This window comes from Meleagris gallopavo, chromosome 2 (genome assembly GCF_905368555.1).
Source record: "Meleagris gallopavo chromosome 2, MGAL_WU_HG_1.1, whole genome shotgun sequence".
Classification (NCBI taxonomy): domain Eukaryota; kingdom Metazoa; phylum Chordata; class Aves; order Galliformes; family Phasianidae; genus Meleagris; species Meleagris gallopavo.
In genome coordinates, this window is record NC_139405.1 from 30,370,388 (window position 1) to 30,386,388 (window position 16,001).

The 16,001-nt window shown below is 48.4% G+C and overlaps 1 protein-coding gene across 3 annotated transcripts; it reads right to left on the bottom strand.

Annotated features, from left to right (window-relative positions):
- Nucleotides 1-648: 648 nt before the first annotated feature.
- On the bottom strand, nucleotides 649-15,860 carry ABCC10 (ATP binding cassette subfamily C member 10). 3 transcript variants are annotated; one of them, XM_085219515.1, is made up of 23 exons: nucleotides 15,767-15,860; nucleotides 14,906-15,101; nucleotides 12,261-13,629; nucleotides 11,110-11,337; nucleotides 10,731-10,887; nucleotides 10,200-10,349; nucleotides 9,905-10,044; nucleotides 9,628-9,707; nucleotides 9,312-9,483; nucleotides 8,277-8,375; nucleotides 7,872-8,061; nucleotides 7,428-7,505; nucleotides 6,907-7,095; nucleotides 6,338-6,473; nucleotides 5,758-5,953; nucleotides 5,262-5,605; nucleotides 4,931-5,100; nucleotides 4,467-4,627; nucleotides 3,813-4,066; nucleotides 3,345-3,490; nucleotides 2,785-2,882; nucleotides 2,482-2,594; nucleotides 649-1,148 (listed from the first exon to the last, which is right to left on the bottom strand). In XM_085219515.1, exons 2-23 carry the CDS (start codon nucleotides 15,064-15,066, stop codon nucleotides 1,013-1,015), a joined length of 4,767 nt encoding a protein of 1,588 aa, XP_085075641.1. In that variant the 5' UTR covers nucleotides 15,067-15,101; nucleotides 15,767-15,860; the 3' UTR covers nucleotides 649-1,012. The 3 variants fall into 3 exon arrangements, with proteins under 3 accessions (XP_085075641.1, XP_085075642.1, XP_019468322.2); XM_085219516.1 differs by lacking the exon at nucleotides 15,767-15,860 and adding an exon at nucleotides 15,448-15,758; XM_019612777.3 differs by lacking the exon at nucleotides 10,200-10,349.
- Between the last annotated feature and the right edge of the window lie 141 nt (nucleotides 15,861-16,001).

Genomic DNA, 16,001 nt, shown 5'->3' on the forward strand with positions numbered 1-16,001 from the left:
GCAAAACCAGATTGTGGCACGTGAATTGTTCTACCCCATGTTCTGGCCCAAAATCATCATAAACCTTTTGTTGCCTGGAAGCTCTTAAGTTTGCTGCCCTGGCATTGTCCTGCTGGGAGATGTTCAGAGATCTCAGGGCCTTCTTGATCTTAACATCTCAAAACATCAGAGGCTGCTTAGCTTGAGGCCAGCCTTACCTGTCACTGAGCAAAGAGAGACATGGCTGCAGTGGTTCCAGACCCCTCAGGACGGGATAATATCTGCAAGGCACTGACTCAGAGTGCTGGGGAGCAAGGAAAAGCCAAGACTAAGTCCAAGGGCAATGATGGGAAGAGTGAGCTGATTCTCCAGCTGAAAGAAGCCGTGTGTTTGTGCAGCTGGGAGCAGGGGAGGAGTCAAAGGGAGTTTCCCTAAGAAAAATGGTGCTGGAATAAACTAGCTTTTTGGAAGGAAGGTCTCTACTGTAAGCCAGAGAAAGAGCAGCAAGATCCCTGGTTGCAAACTTCTGGGGTATTTGGAGAGGTCAAAGTTCCCTGGATGTTCTAGGAAGAAGGAAGGGTTGTCTTACTGCAGAGGGCACCACTCCTGCAGCTCTCAAGCAAGTCTATGTCTGGAGGACAAAGGGGAAAGGAACCCAAATAACACAACTTCACAAGAATGTTTCCATTTTATTTTAAATTGCATACATGAGACTGAGTCTCAGATTAGGAGTCACTGATTCTTCGGTGAGCAGAAAAGCCCTGTGTAATCTCAAAGGGAAACTTTGGAGGGGAACAGTGCCCCACCAGCCAAGCTCGCCCTAAGCATCAGTTCACATTTTCCCGACTATAGGAAAGGCTACAGTGCCATGCTTCCATTCCTGAGACACACAGTCACTGTCCGCAGGAGGCAACGATCCCCTCCTCTCACTTCAGCAGCTCCTGGCCCTGCAGGGATGGGGCTGGCAGCTGAGGCAAGAGGAAAGGCAGATACAGACCCAGAAAGGCTGCCTGACCTCAGCCCTGGAAGGAGGTCACTGTTGTCCACTGTGCAGCAGGCGCTGAAACAAGGAACCGTCCTTTTTGCTTAGGCAGGCAGGTGAGTCCAGCTCCACCACTCTTCCAGCCTGCATCACTAGCACACGGTCTGAGTCCAAGATGGTGTTCAGCCTGTGGACAGCAGACACCAGGACACACATTAGTGGAGCTGAGGAACTCCACACACTGCTTCACCTGCCGTCAAGAACTGGCTCAAGACATGCCCAGCACTCCTTATGCACTCAGGGACATGCTACAGTCCAGTTCACCAGGCAGCTTCTGTCCACCATTGAAATACAAGATGTTTCTATCCTCACAGCAAAGTTATTGAGTTGCTTCTGTTTGTCCATCCAGTTAATGGCTCACTCAAAACTGAATGGTGTGGAACAGCCACAGGTACAGAATCCTATCATTCTCTCTCCCTCCGTAGTGCTCTACCCTATCTCAGTTCTACTGGGAAAGAGACTGGGGCCATTTCCAACCCAGTCTTGCTTTACCTTCTGTCACTCCCTCCTCTGCTGGTTCTCCTCAGTAATTGCTCTTTCATCAAAGAGAGTTTGACCGCACCCCAAACACACAACTCAGCCCACAGTGTGCTTACCTTTCTACTCTAGCTCTGCATAATCTCCCTAGCATTGGAATCATATTCCCATCTCCTGCCTCCCTATCTAATCTACTTAACAAGACCCACTCAACTCCCTTGCAAGGTCTGGCCCACCCTGCCTGTTATCCACCACTCCCACTTGACAACATCCTCTGTCACCTGCTTGTCTGATTTTTATTTTTGTGGTAAACCCGGTGCTGGGAAGCAGTTCCCTTTAAAACACCCTACTACTGCATGACCTTCCTCCAAATTCTCTTCCACTTTGGCAATAGTGGGAGCATTCAGGGCAGAGACCACTGCCGACCCATCCCTTTTCAGTATCCTCAGCATTTGTGTTTTGCGCTCCTCTGTCATTGCTTTGACTCTTACATTAGATCTCTTGGCTGTGGAGCAAGCACTGCTGCTGTGTACTGTCTGGGGAATGTCTAGCCTGTCAGGATCGGATGCAGGCTGCAACCAACACTCGGAGGTCTGGAAAACAGAATTACCAAGTGCTCTACCTCCCCTGGCCAGAAGCTGCCTGCAGCCCTTCACCTTTGATTGTCCTGCAGTGCCCTCTACTGAGCCAGAGCCATCTGCGTCTCTCATACGTCCAACTGCTGCTTTTGTGTAGGGCATTTCTCCACTGCTCCTTGCCCCATTAGGCAGAACCGCACGGCCCCCTGGTCCCAGCAGGCAATGCCCAAGAGAGCCATCAGCCATACAGTATTTCCCTTTGCTGTCACCCAGTTTCTAGGTACAACATTTTAACCGCCTTGTTCTGCTCAAACTTCAGGCATGGCAGGCACAGCCACTGCTTCCTCTGAGGGCATAACACTGTGTCAAAACGAAATTACAAGTGAAGTGATGGTTTCTTCATACCTGTGAGCAATTGTCAAAACAGTTTTGTCAGCAAAGCGCTGGCGGATGGTTTGCTGCAGTAGGTGGTCTGTCTTCTGATCCACACTGGCTGTGGCCTCATCAATGCACAACACCTGCCAGGGACAGAGTGAAGGGGACACCCAAACATCACTGTGGAGACCCCAGTCTACGTCAAGGGACGGTGTGACAAGGTAGCACAGGTCATCCATCACCACCACACCCCACTCTTGGAGCACCCTGCCCTGTTATGACAACACAGCCATCGGCAACTCATTCCTTGCTTTGATGGAGGCAGGCACTCACCTTGGCCTGCGTCAGGAGGGCTCTTGCCAGACACACCAGCTGCCTCTGACCCACAGATAGACTCTTTCCTCTCTCTCCCAGCTCACTGTCCAATCCACCTGCAGAGGTCAAGCTGAGCAGTTACCACACCACGCTCTGTGTAGACAGCTCCCCCAGTCTGTTTTCTTTCCCCAGCAACACTCAAAATTCCAATCCTGCTCAGTCCCAAGTCTTTGAAATCAAAGACTTTCTGCTTGGATGCAAGCAACATCTGCCAGAGACACAAAATGTGCTGCTCGAACCAGGGCAATGGCATCTCTCTGCCTGAGCATCCACTGGTGCCTAGGCTGATCAGCAAGATTCTGCCATCCAATCCACCACCTGACAGTTTCTTGATACTAAATCTCTGGGAATGTCACTGGGGTCGCACTGGCCTTTTCTCATTGGTACTAGTGGGGCCTCATCTAACCAATTCCCTACCACATCTACCTGATCCCTTTTCCTAAGCTTCCTGAGTGGAGCTTTCTCTCCTCTCCCAGTAGCAGGGCCCACCAATCTCTCCACACTGGCTCCAGACTCACCCATCTGGGTAACAGCATCCCGCAGGTGGCACTGCTCTAGCACTTCATGGAGTTCAGCATCTGTCCGTTTTCCTTGAGGATCCAAATTCTCTCGGATTGAACCACTGAATAAAAATGGATCCTGGGGGATGATAGCCAGTCTAGATCTGCAAGCAAAGGATAGCTGAAGGCACACGGGTGGGTTCTGCAGAAAAGCAATGGCCTTTTTTTTTTTTTTTTTTTTTCCCCTGGCATGCTTTGGCTACGTATCTTAAAGGCACAGAGATAGGGCTTAAGTCACATATTCAACTTGGTTTCCTTAGTGCAGTTCTACAGAAACAACAAAGCAATTTATGAGAAACCGCTACAGACAAGAGAATAAGCCCCTTCCTCCTGACTCTTCCTTTTGGTATCCAACCAGTGGCAGATGTCAGATTCCAGACCTCCCTTCCCCCCAGGCTGCCCCCTGCTCTGCTCTGCCCTCTGTACCTCAGCTCCTCCAAGCCGACCAGCTGGCTGTCAACACCATCCAGGAGAATACGGCCTGCTTTCAGCTCCAGCATGCGGAACAGTGCCAAGAAAAGGGTAGATTTTCCAGATCCTGTGCGACCTACAATCCCCACCTTCTCTCCAGGATAAACGGTGAAGCTCACCCCATCGAGTGCATTAGGAAGGCCTGCTCGGTAGGCCAGGATCACTTGCTGGAACTCCACAAGCCCTTGGCTTGGCCAGTCAGCAGCAACCTAAGAGAAGCACCAGAGAAAGACAGAGGATGAATGTGACTGCCATCTTCAGCCCCATCTCCACACAGGCCAAGACTCACACATCCCTTTGGATGATTGCTTGGCTTTTGAACGGACTGAAGGTGCAGCTCAGATCTGTCTCCTACAATTTTTTTTCCTCTCACAGTTTAGCCCTAACACCCCCTTCTGCTTTTTCATCTTTTTCCATCACTCTAGCCTTCAACAATTCCTGCCTGAGGTTTATCCTCCTGGGAGTGTACTGGTAAAGGATGAATGATTGAAGCAGATTCTCTGGGTGAGTTTTCCACACACTGGAACCTTTTGACCTTCCCTGGGAAGAAACCACAAGGCACAGGGCCTGAAGATGGGCCGATCCCTGAAAACATACTTAAGATTTTACCTGGACCAGTTTATCCTGGGACTCCATGGGGATGTCTGTGGTATATTCCTCTGTCCGCTCTACGCTCACCATCATGGTTTCTGTTGTAGTGAAGCTGGAAATGAGGCCTGAGAGCAGGTTTGTAACAGACAGTGCATATGAGAGTGCCAGGCCCACAAGTCCTGAGAGGACAAAAGCATAAGCAAGGATGTTAATGGCAGGGAAGGAGCTGGGATCTTGTAGGATAAAGAATAAAACAACACAAAACGAGAGAAATCAGCACTCTGGAGTCTGGGATCTCACTGTTGGATGGGGACGTGTAAAAGCAGCAACAGGAGCCAAAGCATCACACTGTGGGCAACACGCAGAATGACAAGGAGCGGGAACTCTGGTTTTTACTCTGGTATACAGATGTGCAACTCTAGGCTGAGAGGAATCCCTGGGTCACAGTCTAAGGGAGGCAAAGAAAAACCCCGACATTCTACCTGGATTTCCTATCTGCTTCTGGTGCTGGATGATGGCAATTCCTGCAATAGCTGTAATCACAGCAACCCCAATCATTTGCAAGCGAATGTCCAGCCACTGCATTGCTGTGTTGCTGGCAAAGAGGCAGCGCTGATTCTGTTCTAGGCGCAGCTCATTCTCCAACTCAAACCTGGGGGAAACAACAGAAGTTCATACCAGGCTGTGCATCACTCAGCCCTCATTGCTACTGCCCAAGACCATGGGCATTCCTACCACCATGTAACTAGCTCCATGTTAGGATGACCCTGATCTATAACTCTTCCTCTCTAGGTGCTCTTTCCTTCCACTCACCTCTGTGTTGCCCGCATGGCTCTGATGCTGCTCAGTCCTGACAGAGTCTCTGAGAAATGAGTGTAAATGGGAGACAGGGTGACACTGTAAAGGCGCTTGAGTTCCCGGGATGTGCGCCGGTAATAGCGTTGGATGGAGAAGTAGAGAGCAGCCAGAGGGAGTAAGACCAGGCCAATCCAAGGGAGACCATAGGTGATTATCACCAGCATGCCCAAAAGCCCATACATGTTGGCCAAGAAAATATTAAGGATAAATGGCAAGCTGTCATCCACACAGTATAGATCTGAGGAGAAGCGGTTCAGGATCCGGCCTGTTGGTGTGGTGTCAAAAAAGGTGACTGTGGCCTGGCAACAGAGGATTGAGAAAGCAAGAGTCAGCCGGGACAGCTAATCAGTTCATCAGATAAACACAGCAGAAATCTACTTCTTGCACCCTTACTCCAAACTATTAAAAAAACATCAGTGCAGAATCCTGTCCTGGATTTTCCGACCATTACCTTTATAACTCTCTGGAGCAGTCGTTTGTGAATGACAATGGCAGCACGGATAGTGCCATAAGCAAATAGGAAGGCCCGAAAAATGGTGAAGAGAGAGTTGGCCCCTGCAATTCCCCCATAAACTGTCAGGTAGAAATTCACATCCACTGAAGCATTGGAAGGGACTGGGGCTGTGTCCAGAGCTTGAATCGGGGAGCTAGAACAGAGAAGGAGGAAGATTATGAATCTGCCAAGGTTCCCATGGCAGTAAAATTAGACTCAGGGCATCAGAACTGAAAAGCAGACTCGAGGGGGAAATGGGGATACTCGAGCCTGATACTACTCTTTTGCCCTGCTAAGATAAATACTGACTACTATGCAGCCAGAGGCCTTCCATCAGCCTCCGGTTACAAGCTCTACCGACACCTCATAAATTCCCTGTCTGCCCAGAGATTTCAATTCTTCCTTTCTCAAAGCAGTCTTACAGATCCCCTGCCTGCAATGAGATGGTCTCAAGAAGGGTACTCACAGGAAATGCGCAAGGGCAAAACAAATAAATGAGTGTGTTTCCTTCAGCATCTCCCATCCAGCATTCACTTACACAAGCCCAACGACAGAGAAGAGAAGCAGCTTTGTGGAAGGCAGGGAAGCTGAAGAGACCATCACAGACATATTTGCTGCTTGGGATATGCTGGAGATCCAGTGTGAGAGCCACCAATCTGAGATATTTCTGGATGCTACAGAGAGAGACAGACTGCATAAAGGATTCAATCTTCAAGTCATCAAATACAAAGCAGAAAAATTGGAAGGGAAGCTGCTTGGTAATTTCAGTTATTGTCTGCCCCGTCCAGTCTTCCCTGCCGTCATTCTGCTTTGTGACTAATAGAACAGAAGCAAAAGAACTGCCATGATCTGCAGCAGTGAAAGGACACTGCTAAAGGAACAGACACAAAGCTACAACAGCAAATGAGAGGCCAGATCCTTTTTCCTTTTCCCACATATTCTTCTCCCATTCCCGACATACTATTTTAGTTTGTGGAAAAAGGTTCTTCTTGGTGTGGGGAGAATGATCAAACCTCTTAATATTTTCTTTCCCTGAACTCCACACAGCCAGGAAAAAAGAGGACAGGAACATTTAAAGAGAGATATGCTCTTGGGTCATTGCCTCACCTTGCATCAGGAGCAGTGAGAGGAGGATAGATAATGCTAAGCAGCTGCCCATTGCCAACCAATATGCCTTGTAGACCTGAAAATCCAGAGCCCCTTCTTTCTTCTCCTCCTTGTGGAAGAGACATTTGTCCTGCGATGATTCTTCTGCCTCTGTCTCTATAACTTCTTCCTGGCCCTGCTCATCAGAGTCTGTTGGGACAGAAGCAAACACAAAACTCATAGCAAGTCAAGGCTATGAGGAAGACTTATTCCCTCCTCTCTGCCCTTTTGTGATAGGTGCACCAATGCTGGCAGATTCATATCCAGATCTGAACCACGAATGGAAAAGCAGATTCAAACACTGTTCCAGACCAATAGCTGATGGCCTTCTCTTCCCCTTTGAACACAATACCCATAGATCAGCTCTGCCATAGGTAGTGAGAGCTCTGCTTCAAGGCCAAAAGCCATCAGGTATAGGTTCTCCCTGGGCGCTCGGATGATCCGTATCGTCCCAGCCACCCCCAAGCTTGCCAGGTGCAGACCTTTATCATTTCCCCTCTTGTTCATATCCTTGAATTTGGGGACAGATTCCACGAGAGGCAGGATATCAGCTGGTGGGCCTGCAAAGAAAGACATGCACATGTTTCAGAGCCTGAGATAAATAGATGATTCTTCCTGATTATTGCTATGAAATGGACCAGGTTTGTTTTCATGACATTTCCTTTTTTCTCCCACAGCAATTGCTAACTTTAAAGTTCTTCTCCATCTATCCCTGCCATGGCCTTCTGTATTATCAGCTTTCTATGTCCGTATCTGTGAATCGGTATGCTCCATTCCACACAGTCTTCTTTGCCCACCTGCAGTGTCCTCAAACTCTTTATCCTTCCTTGTGTTCCCCACTAGTTACTCCTACTCCCTAATGGCCATCTTTGCTCAAGCCACTCCAAACTGGCACAGGTGGATGCCTGTGACGACAGCCGCTGTACCTGTCTTGATTATCCTGCCATTGTCCATCAACAACAAGGCATCGGCCTTCTCCAAAAATTCTGTCCTATGGGTGCAAAGGATTCTGGTCTTGTGTTGGAGAATTCCAAGAATGCACTTCTGCATAAGATGATTAGCTACATCTGCATCAACTGCAGCCAGGGGATCATCAAGAAGGTAAAACTCTTTTTCCTGAGAAAAAGACAAGAGACAAGGATACAGCTCCTGGCTCTGCCTGAGCAGGCAATGCTGGAGAGAAGTGCCTCAGCGTGGCACACTGCCAGCAACTTTAGGCCAGCATGAAGTGGTTTAAGGCATGCAGCCAGAGCACAATGTACATCTGCATGCTTCCAACTTCTTTACAATCAACTTGGCACAAGGCACAGCAGAACTGCTTTGCTATTTACCTGGTAAACAGCCCTGGCAAGGGCTATTCGAGCCTTCTGACCCCCACTGAGTGTCACACCATTTTCACCCACCTCTGTCTGGTCACCTGCAGGTAAGATCTGAAACATTCAAGGAAATCCATTTAAAGAGATAGGAAACTGTGGACTAAAGATGAGAACACTGAGATCCCTCTCCTGACTCTGTCAGTAACTCTTTGGGTGATAACTTTAAAACAATGAAACAATGCAACACTACATACACTGGTTCTGCAGACAACTGGCAAGCTTGGCAATATTTATGCCACTAGACTCTCTTACATTCCAGAATAGGTGGCCACATATAAACTACCCACTGAGCGACTTCTGGTCTGAGACAACTCCAGAACTGTGCCCAAGGTTTATCTGGGAAAGCAGTAGCTGTGCCTACAACAAAATAATGCCAGGCCTGTTCCCAGCTTAGCAGGAAAAAACACTGAATTTCAGCAGACAGAAACACTTCCCATAGGCATAGGCTACCACTTCTCAAATAAATACTTTGCCCTTGCACAGTACTCACAGCTTCTGCTGAAGCAAATAGGAGCTTCTAGTACTTGGCACTTCAGAAACTCACAGGCTAGGTTATAAACTCAGAAGAGGAGGCTAGCTTCTCACCAGGTCTAACAGCAAGTTTATTGGCTAACATAGTCACAAGCTTCAAAAGTATAATACACGCATTACTGATGGAAGGACTCAGCTTCTCTGATCCAAAAAAGCATCAGCTGCTGACAGATTCTGCTTGAAAAACCTGGCAATGCTCTGATGGAATATCTTCCATTAGAATCAAGAGCTTTTGGCTTAGCACCAAGGAAACCATTCAAAGTGCTAACAGAGTGATCTCGCACCTTAAAGAAAACTGGTGCTGAGTATAGTCTCAGACTGTTATTCACAGTAAAGCTGAGTGACTGTGACACCGGAAAAGCAGGTTAAAGCCCGCAAGAATGAGAACTCCTCCCAGTGAATATCAGGCAGAATGTATGGCTGAGGAAGCCCAAGAAGTTTTACAGTTCAGGCACTCACATTCAGGTCCTCAGAGAGGGCACAGGCCTCCACCACCTCCTCATACAGCCTGGCATCATACTGTCGCCCAAAAAGGATGTTTTCACGGACAGTGGTAAACTGGATCCAAGGTTCTTGTGTGGCCAGGCCAAATCCTTGCTCCAAGTCACAAATGTAAACTTGTCCGCCTTGTCTGCAAGCACACGAGAGGTAGGCAGAAAGACAACAAAGGTAAACTGTTGGTAGATCAAAATGACCAACAAATACAAGTAGCACTCAGTGGTCCCCTCCTGCCATGGTGTGGAAGGACCAGGCAAGAAGTCTTAATATTACTTACTTAATAAGTTCTCCAGTGATAGCTGCAAGTAGAGAGCTCTTGCCAGAGCCAACCTTCCCAACAACTCCCAGGAGCATTCCCTGTAAAGGGAATTGAAAAGGACCAACCTGATATGCTAATACACAGCATGGACCTCCTCCAGTCCATCTCAACTCTGAGAGACATTATATGTGTCCTGTACCACTGGGCCGAGAGAAAATCTTCACATATAGCTCGTAAAACCAGGAAAATGTGCCACTCTAGTGCCATCTTTGTTTCCTCCTGCATTCCTGCTCACCTTTCTCACTGAGAGGTTCTCAATGTGCAGTTGCAGACTGCCAGTAGATAAGGGCTGGCTGGTGCTTTCTTCTATGGCTGGCACCCATGAAAAATCTGCACCTCTTATATCTATGGCAGAAGCTGTTCCTGAAGGGCTACCTGCAAGGAAGAAGTAGCATTACAGTGAGAATGACATTGGGCGACAAGAACCTGGCATGATGAATACTATTGGCTTTGCTCCCAAATGCAAGAGGCAGAAACAGAGCATGGCCAGGATGCCCTGAACTCAACCCCAGAATAAGAAAGACACTTGCCTACTGATTTGTCCTTAAATTTACACCTCATTTCCTCCAATCCTCCGTTCCCCAACTCCCGGCAGACACACAGGCTGACCTGCTGGCTCTCAGTGAGACACTGTGAGGATAATCTGGTTTTATTGTTGAAGGCGAAAGAATGGCAGGGAGCTAGCATAAGGCAAGGTGGAGAAAAACGGAGCTGTGATGACTCAGGAGAGGGTAGTCATGCCTTCTTGCCAAGTCAAAATTGCGGTTTTTGATGGCTTCATTATCAGAAGACTTTGAATGGAGGAGGGACCAGCTTCTTTTAGAGGCACACTAGCAGTGGGATTCTTTGAGGACAAGCAATGACCTATGTTTGGTAAAGAAAAATGTTGTAGCCTTGTATTCTGGTTTTACAGAAATGAAGTGCCTACACTCTGACAACCTGAGTTGTGAGTCGTGGTGTGACAGATGGTTGCCCTCCAGTGCTGCCTTTCACACCTCAGCTCTCAGCTCCAAATGTCTCCTGCCCAGGGTCCCAACCCTGCCAGCATCCTTTGCCATTACCTAGGGCATAATAAGCTTCCAAATCCTGGTCCACAAGTTCAAGGAAACGCTGAATTCGATCCAGGGAAACTTTGGCTTCCAAAGTCCCATTCAACACCCATGGGAAGCTGTTGAGGGGGAGAATGAGCATCCCCACAAGGGCCAATGCTGTGAACACCTGCATGGGTAAGGAAACAACCATGAAATAAAGGCAGTACCTCCTCTGCATCTTGTATTCTCCAAATGCCTTCAAGAGTGAGAGCCCAAAAGGCTGTGGAGAGGCACAGGGTGAGAGCAATTCCTAGAAAAGATATCTCAGGGACGCAGTCCACTGCAGACTGTCCTCTGCCTCTACCTACAGTGAGCAGTGCTGTCACTTGGGATTTCCTCCTTCACTCACCTTTGTGGCAGTGAGTTGGTGACCCATCAGAACATAGGTGATGAAGATGACAATGGAGACAACAACCGGCAGTGCTGCCCACAGATAAACACACACAGCATCCAAGTACTTGATGGCTCGCAACTTCTGCAGCTCTTTAGCTCGGCAGGCATTTATCCTGGTGCTGAAGTGCTTCTCCCAGGCATAAAATTTGATAACTCGGATGCCACTTAGGAACTCTGTCATTAGCTGTAGGCATAGAAAAAAAGCACAAAGTATCTGCTTAACACACCAAATGCCAGTTAGGCATCTGGGCTGTGCTCAGGTTTGCATTTGACTCCTGCTTAGGGGCCAGGCTACAGATACCAGGAGCCCTTTATTCCTAACAGAAATATAAACTCAAGTGGCAGCTGCTGAGAACTTTGCTCTCATTCATTCCACCAGCTTGCACAGCTACCTGTGCCTGAAAGGCTCATGAAAAGGCAAAATACTATACAACTTCCCAGTTAGCCTGTGTCCAAAGCCAAGCAGGCTCACATCTAGCAGCTCAGGTATCCCTGTAACATGTTCCCCTCTCACTCTTGCTCTCACATCAGCATGCACAGAGCAAACTGAAATATGCTTGTGCCTGACATGAAAGAATAGCAACAAGAAAGATGACTAGCAAACTCATCTTGAAACACCTGGAAGAGGTCCAACACATCCTGTACTACTACGTGCATCTTCAATCAGGAGGATAAATATTTCAGTAGTTCCGAACAGCTGTGGAAAAGCTGACTGAGGGTGCCAAGCTAGAGTGAAATAAAACCACCACATCCACGATCACTGCATTTGTCCAGACTGCAAGATACCTCAACCACTGACAGCATTACTGAAGTAATGGGATGGAAGCATCTCTAAAGGAAGCAATCTTCTGCATGCAGAAGAGGAACCTTGCAAAAGAACTTCAATTTGCCCAGGGGGCAAAACAAGCATTAGAGATTCACTATCTTGCAGGTGGGGAATGTACTTTACACTGAAACACTTTTGAACCCCTCTAGCACTTTTCTCAACACTGATTATTCAGTACTGCCTCTTGAAATGCACAGCAAGTAGCTAAAAAGCCAATGTTTCAGGGACAAATGGGGAGAAAACATAACAACAAATTCATAGAGCCACCAGCTTCCCCTCACCTTGACCCGTGTATCCTTGTGCTTCAGCATCTCTGTGTTGTTCATCATGATGCGGTTGGCTATGACCTTGTTGATGGGCACAAGCAGTAGTGCCAGGGCCAGGCCTCCCAGAAAGGCTACACCCACTTGCTGGTAGAGAAGATAGAGCGTAATGGCAAACTGGAAGGGCAGGCTCCACACCTCGTGGAAGCTGACACAGAAGTTGATCAACCTACTGGTGTCTGTGCTCATGAAGTTGACGATTTCACCCACAGTGAAGCGGGAAAGGCTGGTGCTGCCAACACGTAGAGCCTTGCGGTAAATGGCAGAGATGACAGCAGCTCGCACCATCAGCGTCACCTTCTGCACCTCGTAACTGAACTGGTTCCGTAAAAGCGCACCCACGAAGGAGCCAGCAAAGAGCCCAAGAGCATAGAGCACTCCGTGGCTCAAAGGCTCCTGCCGTGACTCCATGAAGTTCACCAGCAGGTTCAGAAGCAGAGGGCCTGAGAAGCTGAGCAGGCTACCAGCCAGCTTGAGAAGTCCCAGGGAGTAGAAACGAAGCCCAAATGCTGCATGAAGCACTGAGAGGAGCCGCACGGGCTCCTGGGCATGGTGTGACCTGTCCAGGGCATTGCTACTGCCATCATCACCAGCAATGATTGGACTAGTAAGAGACACCGTCTCCTCCTCTACTTGGTGAACAGTTGCTTTCTTCTGCCAGCAGGCATAGAATTGATCACAGACCTTGGCAGCCTGAAGCTTTCGAGGAAGCAGACAGACATCTTGTGGTTGGTTCAGCTTCCACTGATAGCCACGTTTCATAAGAGGGTTCATCCAAGCATAAAAGAAGCGTGAGAGCCAGCTCTCACCATCTTCTGCCACTCCCTGCTGATCTGACACTGACATTCCTGGCTCTGAGATGAACTGATCCTGCTGCCAGGGGCTGTTGATGGAGAGGAATTCATGCCTATCAGCACCAGGTAAGAGATAGCTAATCACATAAGTCAGCAGAGAGGCCAGCTTCAGACAGAGAATGGTGAACCTGGAGGAGACAGTGGGGTGGGCAGGAGACCAAGCTGTCCCACTTTGGCAATACCACACCAGTGTGATGACGAGGGAGGGCAACGGTAAGAGAGTGAGGAGAGCCAGGGCTGCAGGGCCCCTAGTGGAGCCGTGAATGGATCTGCAGAGCATGATGAGTGCAAGGCCGTGAGTGAGCCACGACAGTGCAGCAATGCCACTGGCTAACACTTCCAGGTATACAGGGCCCAGCTCCTGCTGAGAAATGGTGGCTGGGATTATATCAGCAAGGAGTAAGCCAGCAAGTACAAACGACATGGCAATTCTGCATCTCCAGCCTCGTCTGTGAGACATCGCAGAGCCAGATCTAGAGGAGGAAAGAGCAGATAAAATCTTCACAATTAATACTGCATCATGTCTCAGTCAGCACTCACCTTTCTTCCTCTGCTCATCTTTCCTTCATCCATTCATTCTTACTTCACCTCCTTGTATTCAATTCCCTAGATATGTCCCTAGATATAACTTAGACTGTGGACATTGTTAAACTAGATCAGGTCAATAAAAACCAATATCTGATCAATATCAGAGATTCAGATGCTATAGAAAGTAATCTTTCTCTACAGAAATTTGTTTGCAAACTGTGATATTTTGTGGTCAAATGAGGCTCCAGTCCTTGAGGATTAACAGAAAAGTTAACCTTCAGATGATCAAATTCTGTGTCACATTTCTAAACCTAGATTTCCCTCATATTTGTGAATATTTTCTCCAGAACGATTATCTTCTCATTTCCGCTTTCAATAACACTGCCTAAGTAAAGTCCAATCTCAGTTGCTCAGCAAAAGATTTCATTATTATTTGGGACCTTTCAGTATCAGTGAACATTGTCAAACTTACAAATTCAAGATGACAGTAAACAGGAAAACTATTTCTAATTTAGCTGAACTCTTTAGTACCTGTATAGGGCTGCTGAATCACGGCCTGAACCTCTGATTGATCACCTGAGGCGAGCAGTGAGTCCGCCACGGGAGCACAAGTGAAGGCAATTCATCCGTGCTGCAGGAAGGGGTGGAGCCTGGCTCCACCTCTCCTAGATCCATTTAAGAGCTGACTGCCAGTAGGGTTCATCTCATGAGCCCAGGACAGGGTGAGTGACTTTCTCTCATTGCTCCAATATAAATTATATTAGCCAAGCTCCTGGACACACTCCCCCCCACACCCCCCCCCATCTGTCTATCCACTGATTATACAGTACCTCATATACATCTTCCATACCATCTCGTATTTAAATTTAAATACCAAATCGTATTTAAATTTAAATTTAAAATAAATTTAAATTTAAAAATAAATTTAAATTTAAAGTTCCAGTTTTCTGAACCCTCATTCACTGAAATTGTTTTCACTTATTCTCTGTGATTTTATTCTCAATACCCTCTGTTCTTTCTGGATACCTTTCTGCAAAGGAGCGATCAGAGCTGATCGCAGTACTTGGAATTAGGACAGATACTGACAAATGTAATGGCATTATAACGCTGTCCTTCTCTAATGACATATGTGGTACATTTCAGGAGAACTAATTTCCAGCCCTTCCATCCTGTCTCCAGTCCTGCACAATAATCAAGTGCCAGACAAGTGAGTTGTCATACCTTGGAGTGCCAAGGAAGCAGGCGCTGACCGCAGCAAGGATCACATGAGGAACCACGTTCAATGCCAGCTGATTAAAGCAATGGCCAACTCTGCCATGAACCCACACAGGGAGCGGATCTTCTGGGCTGGTCCCACACAAACCAGCCAGGATGTCTTCCATCCTTCAGTGGGAACTGAACACGAGAGACTGAACTCCTGAGGTTGAAAAGAGCAAACAGCATGAGGCACGGGACGAGCCCTGCTCAGGGTGGACTGCGATAAGGAATGAACATAGGACCAGAAACAGCTTCCTGGATCGGGCAGTCCAGGGCTATTGCACACCTGGTGTCTTATCAGTTGCCCTGCAAACCAAGCTCCAGATGGAGCTATGCTGCCTCGTGCAGCCACCCCACAACCTCACTGCTCTGGGAATGCTGTACTTGCTGCACCGCCAGGTCAAGTGCTTGCTTGGCCAGCTCACCCTGCCAAATTAACATCAGGAAGCAGTGGCATGCTTGTATCCCGCCTCAAAATATCTTGAGCTGCTTAAACTACCACATACCAGTTTTACTTCTACACATCCTCAAAGGGGCGCGGACAAAGGTGCTCCTTAAAGCAGCACGTAACGCCACGCACTCTCCACTTCACACCAGCGCGCCGGCAGGTTGGGAAAGCGGCAGAATTTGGGGCTGCGGGCTCTGCTTTGCAGACTGAAACTAACGCGGGCCTTACACTGTCCGACCAAACCCAGCCGAGCGCCGGGTCTTCCGGGCCTCCCCCGGCCCGCACCAACGCCGCCCCGAGGCAGGCAACCCCGCCGAGGGGCCGGCATAGCGACGCGCTGCCGCGGCACGTCCTTTGACCCCTGCCCCCCGCCGTACCTCGGCAAGGCCGGCCCTCCCCCGGCTCCGTGCTGCCCACGTGGAAGAGAGAGGGAAGGGGGGTCTCGCACGCCCCCTTGCGGTCGGGAGGACGCGCTGCTACTGCTGACTTCACAGCAGGTGCTCGAGATACTCAATTTCCACAAACCGTCCCTCAGTACTCTCTCTTACCAGGGAAAATTAGCGCATCTCTGACAATAATTCATCACCGGTAACCAATTTTACTTTCAACTCA

Excerpts from the sequence above, each read along its gene's own strand:
- ABCC10 (XM_085219515.1), bottom strand. The coding sequence starts at position 15,066 with ATGGAAGACATCCTGGCTGGTTTGTGTGGGACCAGCCCAGAAGATCCG. Across the intron at positions 9,484-9,627 it reads ATCACTGGAGAACTTATTAA|ACAAGGCGGACAAGTTTACA; the intron begins GTAAGTAATATT and ends GTGTGCTTGCAG. Across the intron at positions 5,606-5,757 it reads TGCTCCAGAGAGTTATAAAG|GCCACAGTCACCTTTTTTGA; the intron begins GTAATGGTCGGA and ends CTCTGTTGCCAG.